The sequence below is a fragment of the Corapipo altera genome, unplaced genomic scaffold (assembly GCF_003945725.1).
Source record: "Corapipo altera isolate COAL_440 unplaced genomic scaffold, ASM394572v1 55240, whole genome shotgun sequence".
NCBI lineage: Eukaryota > Metazoa > Chordata > Aves > Passeriformes > Pipridae > Corapipo > Corapipo altera.
This window is the reverse complement of record NW_020885527.1, coordinates 4,287-12,740: the sequence shown is the minus strand read 5'-3', so window position 1 is coordinate 12,740 and position 8,454 is coordinate 4,287. Positions and strand designations below refer to the sequence as shown.

The window sequence follows — 8,454 nt, the reverse complement described above, 5'->3', positions numbered from 1 at the left end:
AAAGACCCCAAACCCAATTGCCCTGTGTGTCGGGGAGCAGAACTGGGCAGAACCAGGGGGTGGAGAGTTCTGGCATTGGACAGACCATCTTCTAAAACTGTAGAACCACTGCCTGGGAGGGCGCGCGTCGTGTGTGTTCCCCTGGGCCTGTGGGCCTGATTAAAGGACCTGTTCTTTTGAGCTGATCTTAGACACTGAATTGGCCTGGAGTTTTATCTCTTGAGCTTATAGGACTAACTAACTGAGTGGCTTTTGCTAAATGCACATCCCAAGGCTTCAAGGTCCCACTACCCATTGCTTTCCAGGTGGTTTTGAACAGTCCACTCTACCATCCAACTTTCCCAGAGGCTGGTGCCTGACAGGGAATATGATCCATCCACCCCATGCCGAGCTCTCTGGTCCAGGTGTGCACAAGGTTGTTTTGGAAAAGAGTCCTGCTGTCCAACTCCAGTTTTTCTGCAGGGCCGTGTCTCCACAGGACTTGCTTTTCCAGGCCCAGGATGGTCCTCTGGGCAGTGGTGGGAGGCACAGGGGGTGTCTCCTGCCATACAGGGGTTGTGTCCACCGTTGTCAGCACGTAGAGCTTGCCTTGGTGGGTTTGGGGAGTGTGCTGGGATCAATATGCCAGGCCTGCCCACATCTCTAGTTCAGTCATCATCCCCCACCCCACAGGGGTTTTACCCTCTTGGTCTGTTTGATGGCAGCACATGTTTCCCAGTTCTGGAGAACCTGGCAGTTGGTGTCCATGGTTAAATGCAGCCCTGGATCACAAGCCCAGCTGGATGTTGCACCTCTTCCCTGAGGACCTGAGGTGTCCTGGGCCCAGCGAGCCAGGAATAATTCCCCCTTGTGTTGCCAGTCCAGCTCTACCTGAGACACTTTCATCTGGTCAGTCCCATCCCCCTGTCCATTGTTGGATGTCACTCAGGAGCCCAACTCTTGGCTCCCTGTGCATCTCCAGGATGGACTTTCACAGCCAACCTCTCTGCCTGGGTGGCAGGAGGGCCTACCCTGATAAGGCCTAAAATCCCATCAGAGAATGCCAACAGTGCCAGCTCTCATGCAAGCTGTCTGGGAGATCTGAGAGTTACCAGTGGCACCATGGGAATGGTTTTGGTGTTGGATGATGCTCAAACCAGCCTGGTTCACCCAACTCCAAACACACATCCTGCTTTTGGAAATTAGATGGGACAGAGAAGCTGCTAACTGGTCTGTCCATTTGTGAGGAGCAGTCAATCCCTTCATCCTAGAGAAGTCCATTCCCCTTTCATACAGGCAGGTTGTTCTAACACAGCCCTTCTTGGGGTTTATGTGTGGAGATTCCTGCCTTGGTAAGGGACGCCCTCCAAGGACACTCCTCAAGGTTGAGCAAAAGAAATCTCCCCATGACCTTTGGTGTGGGTGAGTTACATCAGATCTCTACTCAATAATTATTTATTTTGGCTAGCTTTAATATAATTGTTTCAATAATTGCATCAATATAGTGCACTATACTATCTGTACTAATAGTAGTTTTAGTCTTTATACCATCTAGTAAATAATTCTGATCTTTTGTCCGATCATTTGTAAGAATAAATGATTAATTTTATAGAAATATTCTCATTTGGCCAATCATTAAAACCTGTGGGACAGAAGTGGTTCAATCCCACTTCTGTAATTCCTTAAATGTAATTTGTTGACAAAATCTGAGGCAAAGATTGGATCCCTTATTCCTTGAGGCTCCGCAGTGGGACAATGGCTCCTTCATTCCATGAGGTTGCACTGTTTCCCAGTGTTCTTTGGCTCCAGAAGGCCCTGCAGTGTCACAATGGCCGACTGATTCCATCATTTTCCCCAGTGTCACAATGGACCCTTGATTCCATGAGATTCTGCAATGTCCCATTGGTTCCCTTTGGTTCCAAAAGGTTCTGGGATGTCACACTGGCCCCTTGATTCCCTGACATTCCACAAATTCCTGGGGTCCTTTTGATTCCATGAAGTTCCGCAATGTCCCATGTTCCCTTTGGTTCCAGGAGGCCCCAGTGTATTCCAGTGGCCCCTGGATTCCAGGAGATTCCACAGTGTCCTGGGGTTCTCTTGTCTCCCTGAGTTTTGGCAGTGTCCCAGGGTCCCTTTGTTCCAGGAGGTTCCTTTGTTTCCATCAGGCCCTGCCACGTCCCACACTCCCTTTGGTTCCATGAGGTTCTGCAGGTTCACAATGTCCTCTTTATTCCAGGAGGTTCCTCCATGTCCCAGGGTTCCTTTGGTTTCATGGGATTCCACAGGGCCAAAATTCCCTGGTTCTTATCCTTCCAAAATTTGTGGGCCCATTCTATCCCTGCCTGGGATGGAGCACCATTGTGTTTCTGCAGGAATGGATCCATGGCCATCCTGCCACTGCACCAATTTAATGCTGCAGAAACGTCACTGCAGGCCTGACACTGGATGCAGGAACAGTGTGGAAACTCCAGGCCTGCTCCCATTCAGCAGAGCCAGTCGGGGTCCCAAAGAGCACAAGGGATTGACTGCAACCCCTGCAGTTCTCTGGCATTGCTGGGGACAAATGCATGAACTGCCAGGAGCTCTGCAGAGCCCTGACAGTGCCACTGCAATCCCAAGCTGCATTGCCCGGCTCAACACTCAGCACAGCCAAGGCCACAACCCTTCCTGAAAGGTGTCCCTTCTGGGCAGGGCCAGGGGGACAAACCCCTCCATCTGCCTCTGCACATGTTGTGCCCAATTCTCATCCCCCATTTAGGGACAAAGTCAGGCTACATTGGGCGTTTAGCTTTAAATTTTCTTCACTCTTTTGTGCTTCCAACACACACCCCCACCAGTCTGGGCAGAGTCTGGCCCCCCAGAGAACACAAGACCTGACTATTTGTTTCTCCAAAAACATGGCAATTCATGTCCTCAAGGTGGAAATTCTTTGGAGGAGGAGTTTGGGACTTTAGACTCAAAAGAATCGCAGAATGATTTGTCTTGGAAGAGAGCTGAAAGGACATCTGGTCGAAGTCCCTGGACAAGGACAGTGACATCTTTTACTCATCGAGGTTACTCATAGTCCCTGACCTTGGACAAATGCAGGGATGGGACATCCACTTCTCTGGAAACCTGTTCCAGTTCTTGCCGCCCTTATCGTTAAAATCTTTCCTCCTATTATCAAATATAAAACTCTTTCAGTTCAAAGCCACTGTGTTCTGTCACTATAAGCCTTGATAAAAGGTATCCCTGTGATTTCCTTAGACTATGAGCGCGACATTTTCATCTGCAAAAACATTAGTGAGTGCCCAGAGATCTCCCAAAATGGGCTTTAAAGGTTTCAAGCACATGAGCACTAGACAGGGGCTAAGGAGCTGTGGCCTCAATGGTGTGGAGACTGAGGACAGAACAGGACAGCCCTGAGAGGGTTTGAAGGGAGGATTTAGAGAAGGTGGATCCTTTTGTCATAGCAGAAAAGAGCATGAGAAAGAAAGAATTAATGCCAAGAGCAGCTGGGGAGGTCCTGAGTGGACATGAGGAAAAAGGAATTTCACTCCATGAAAACACTGGGCTGCAACACATCACCCAGGAGGAGTCTGGATGAGCCCAAGGCTCTGTGTGTGCAGGAAGAGCCAGGGAGGATGCAGAGATGTCAGTGCAGGAAGGTGCCAGCCAGGTGGGGCAGCCGGGGGGATGATGACAGCCTGCAGGGAAAGGGGCAGGGCATGGACACCGTAGGACAGCCTGGGCTGGAGAGGAGACAGGGATGGGGAGAAGCTGAAAGGCCCTGACACAGCCACCTTCTGCAGGCCTTTGGCCATGGCTGCTGTCTGTGCCCCTGAGGCCAGGAGGAGGGGAGTGCCCCTTGCAGCCCTGGGGCCTCCTGGCCTCCTTGTCCCTGCTCAGCAGCCTGGCAGGTGCCACCCCATGGACCTGCCCTTGGCATTGCACATCCCACATCCCAGTGCCCCAGGAAGAGCCCTGAGGAATCAGGCAGGGACAGGATCTGCCTTCCCAGGGGATGGGGGTCAGGGGTCCCTTGCTTGTGTATCCTTGTCATCACTGTCTGCATTTTTCTGCTCTCTCTGGAACCCAGGGACACGTTCTCAGTTGTGTCCCTCAATGAGACTCATTAGCACTACAAGAAACTTCAATGTTTCAATCTCATTTTGACTTCTTGAAAAGTTGTTTAAACTTACTGTCAGGGACTGAGTCTCATGTAAACAATGACAAACCCCCCGAGGGTCATGAAATGCCTGGGGCTGTTGCTGTGCTGCTGAGCTGGGCTGGGCTCCTGGCACACAGGGAGCTCCTGGCAAGCAAGAAGAGCTTCAAAGAGACGGTTTTGCTGGTGAGCAGCTCCTCTGCACAGCCCAGCAGGGCTGAGGGCACTGCCAGGCCAGCTCAGGGACACCAGCAGGGCACAGACAGAGCTTCAAGGGGCTCAGCACTGGCAGGAGAGCTGAGAGCTCCCTGCAGGAGGAATCTTGGCAGGGCTGCACACGGTGAGTCTGTGGCTGCAGGGCAGTGCAGGGGCAGCTCCTGGAGGCATCTCCTAAAGCTGGCCCAGCCCCAACTGATGGGATGGGTGAACAGGGGGCTGTTTTGGGGCACTTTGGAAGAGCTGTGAAGCCAGGGGTGCAGCCAGGGGTCCCCAGGGCTGTGGGGCAGAGCAGGGTCCTGCAGCCCAGGGTGCTGTGCTGGGCAGGGACTCTGCTGCCTGCCAGGGGCAGCTCTCAGCCATCCCGGGGAGCTGCTCCCAGGGCTGGGGCAGAAGGGCTGTGGGCAAGGAGCAACCCCTGGGAGGGCAGGGAAGGGCTCTTCGCCTGTTTAGAGTAGGCTGCAGGTTGTGAGGGCTGCTCACAGCTCCAGGTCATTACAGAACATTTCTCAAAGGAGTTTTAAGAAGGCACAGACAGTCATGGGATACCTGAAAGTGAAGGATCCTGTTATTTCCATCTTTAAATATGTGTTTTCTGGGTGGGAAATTGGTCCTAAAAATTAATCTCACAGTTCAGGAGGAGGCACTGAAACTCCAAATCTATTTCTCTTAGAGCAGATAAGACCAGACAGCATCAGAAATGACCACACCTGTGCCTTACATGTAGATCTGGGTCACTTTTCCAGCCTCCTCAAGGTTGCTCTGACATTGCCATCAGAGCCTGCACAGCCAGAGATTCCCCTGGGCAACGCTGCACTGCTGGGTTGGAACAGAGAACATTTAACAAAGCTGCCCTTTTAAACAGTGCTGCCCTGTACTCATCAGACTGTAGGTATTTGTGTTTATTAAAAATTAATTTGCATGTGAAGCTATGCTTAGGCAGGACAAGAGAAAGCACAGGGCAGATGGGAACAGATGGAGGGACACTGTAGCTCTCCTGGCTCTGCACTAAGGTATAGAGAACTGAGCTGTTTGTCCTCTCTTGTTTAAAGTCTCATTACATTTGGCATCATAAAAGTGATGATTTGTACTCCTGACAAGAACAGTTACCAGATCCAACCATCAAAAATAATAAACAGAGACAACATTATTTAAGGGACATGCTAAGCCCTTCCACGTCTTGAGAGTGGGGACTGAACTTTTCCCTTAAAGATGGATGATGCCTGACATCCCTTGAGAGTGTTTGAAGCTGTGGCAGAGTAGCTCCTGTTCCCCACTGGAGAAGTGGAAAACTGAGCCCTTGGCAGCACATGAGCAGAGCTCCTGTTCCTCACAACACCCTCAGCCAGTACAAACAAGGGAAAGGAAAAGTATTTCAGTTCAGGGGATTTCTGTGAGACATAAAGTGGCTTTGCTTAGAGGAGTCTGTCTTAGCTTCTCCCTGTCCTTTCATGTTTCTGAACAGTGTCCCTGTGCTGGGAAGCAGCAAATGCCCAACAGCAGCTCCATGCACCAGTTCCTCCTCCTGGCATTTTCAGACAGGCGGGAGCTGCAGCTCCTGCACTTCTGGCTCTTCCTGGCCATCTCCCTGGCTGCCCTCCTGGCCAACGGCCTCATCCTCAGCGCCGTAGCCTGTGACCACCACCTGCACACCCCCATGGGCTTCTTCCTGCTCAACCTCTCCCTCACAGACCTGGGCTGCATCTGCACCACTGTCCCCAAGGCCATGCACAATTCCCTCTGGGACACCACAACCATCTCCTACATGGGATGTGCTGCACAGCTCTTTTTCCTTGCCTTTTTCATCTCAGCAGAGTTTTATCTCCTCACCATCATGTGCTACGACCGCTACGTTGCCATCTGCAAACCCCTGCACTACGGGACCCTCCTGGGCAGCAGAGCTTGTGCCCACATGGCAGCAGCTGCCTGGGCCGCTGGCTTTCTCACTGCTCTGCTTCACACAGCCAATATATTTTCCCTGCCCCTGTGCCAGGGCAATGCCCTGGGCCAGTTCTTCTGTGAAATCCCACACGTCCTCAAGCTCTCTTGCTCACACTCAGGCTACCTCAGGGAAATTGGGCTTCTCTGGTTTACTATCTCTTTAGGACTTGGTTGTTTTGTTTTCATTGTGTTCTCCTATGTGCAGATCTTCAGGGCTGTGCTGAGGATCCCCTCTCATCAGGGACGGCACAAAGCCTTTTCCATGTGCCTCCCTCACCTGGCCGTGGTCTCCCTGTTTGTCAGCGCTACAGCATTTTCCAACCTCAAGCCTCCCTCCATCTCCTCCCCATCTCCGGACCTGGTGGTGTCAGTTCTGTACATGGTGGTGCCTCCAGCACTGAACCCCTTCATCTACAGCCTCAGGAACCAGGAGCTCAAGGATGCCTTGGGGAAAATGATGACTGGATGTTTTTTAAGAAGCAATAAACTGCCTCTTTTCTTCTGCAGAACATTGATTGTGTAACACTTTTGGGGCCCAGCCTGCCTTCTAAAGCTTTTGATAGTGTTTGGGGTGGGGGGCTTCCCTGTCTTTTCTCTCTATTCCTGTCATTAACACTGAAATTTTATTCTTCATCCTGTATATTTCACTCTCTACCTCTTTTTTTTCACCTACAAAATAGAGAAATCAGAAATCATGTTTTGTGTGTCTTTAAACAAAATAAAAGTTTGTGCAACAAGGTATTTGTCAAACATCCTCCCTGTGATAGTTTGTACATGAGGAATCACAACCTCTTAAGTGTAAGAAAGGACACAAATGCTTTTTTCCAGATTTTTCCTCCAAGACCTCCCCTGAAGCTGGAGTGCAATTCCATGTTTGCAGATGTGGAGGGGAAAAGAGTCCCAGCACTGGGTCTGTTCAGAGCTGCTCTCTTTGCACTCCCACCCTCTCCTTTCCTGTCCGTGCCCAAGGCCTGAGTGCTCTGGCAGCTCAGTCACTGTCCTGCTGTGGGTCAGGCCTGTGAGCACAGGCAGGGACAGGCCCTGGGCACTGCTGGCACAGGGCTGGGCTCCACAACAGCAGTTCCAGCAGCAAAGGGGTTCCCCTCCAGGCACTTCCTGAAGGCTGAGGTCTTTTCCCAACACTGGTATTGAGAAGAAGTCCAAGGATTAGACTCTCAAAAGTCTTGTTGCTTTGCTTGTTTCTCTATGCAGACAGTGCAGGGAGGTCAGGGACCCACTGGGACTGCAGGGACTGAGGGCTGGTTCACATGTTGTGTGTTGGTGGCCAATGGCCAATGGAGGTGACAAATGATCTCCAAGTCACCTGCCTGGGGCTCTGCAGCTTGTGAGGGCTCTGATGGCAGGTGAGGACTTGTCTGTAGGAAATCAGGAAGTGCAGGAGAGCACAGAGGATCTGCATGGACAGCCCGTCCCATCCAGTCAGGAGGGAATGGAGCCCTGGAGCAGAATCCTGCCCAGGATGGAGTTACCAGAGATCAAGTACTAAATCTTGCTGTGAAGGGGCAAACAGAGCTCTGCAAGCCCAGGGGACACAGCAGGTACAGGGAAAACTCTTGCAAGTGACTTCTCTTGCCCTCAGTGAACTTCCACAGGTTGACCAAGAGCAGCCCCCAAAGCCATGTCCCAGCTCTGGAACAAGGCAGGGCCCCTCTGAGCTCCCTCCATGGCCACACAGGAGCGTCTGTGGGAGGTGGTCAGTGGCAGGGAGCACCATCAGCTGGCTCTGCCTCCCAGCTGGAGCAGCACAGCCCAACAGAGTCCCCCATGGCTCCGGGCCCCACAGCCCCTGTGCTCTGCAGAGCAGCCCCCCCAGCTCGGGGGCTGTGGGGAGCACGGGCAGGGGGTACAGGAAGGGCTGCTCAGGCCAGCACAGACATGTTCCCCTGGGGAAAGGCTCTGTGGGGAGATGGGATGTGCCAGGAGAAGAGCAGGACACCCTGTGTGAGCAGAGGGGCCATGGGAAGAGGCTGCCCTGTCCCTGGGGAAAAGAGGGGGCAAAGTAAAATGTGGGAAACTCTCTGGTCTGAGATCAGTTGTGCTGCCCAAGAACACGCTGACTCCAGAGGTGTCCAAGCGGGGCAGAGCTGGCGGCTCCAGTCCGTGCAGCGGTGGGGGGGAGGCAGCGGCTCTGCTTGATTCCATGGAGTTCT

At 52.3% G+C, this 8,454-nt stretch overlaps 1 protein-coding gene across 1 annotated transcript; it reads left to right on the top strand.

Annotated features, from left to right (window-relative positions):
* The first annotated feature begins 5,634 nt into the window (after positions 1-5,634).
* On the top strand, positions 5,635-6,934 carry LOC113940581 (olfactory receptor 14J1-like). The gene has a single exon (XM_027631736.1). It carries the CDS (start codon positions 5,832-5,834, stop codon positions 6,804-6,806), a length of 975 nt encoding a protein of 324 aa, XP_027487537.1. The 5' UTR covers positions 5,635-5,831; the 3' UTR covers positions 6,807-6,934.
* Positions 6,935-8,454: the final 1,520 nt, after the last annotated feature.

Bases quoted from the DNA above. Each gene is read 5' to 3' on its own strand.
- LOC113940581 (XM_027631736.1), top strand. From the start codon at position 5,832: ATGCCCAACAGCAGCTCCATGCACCAGTTCCTCCTCCTGGCATTTTCA.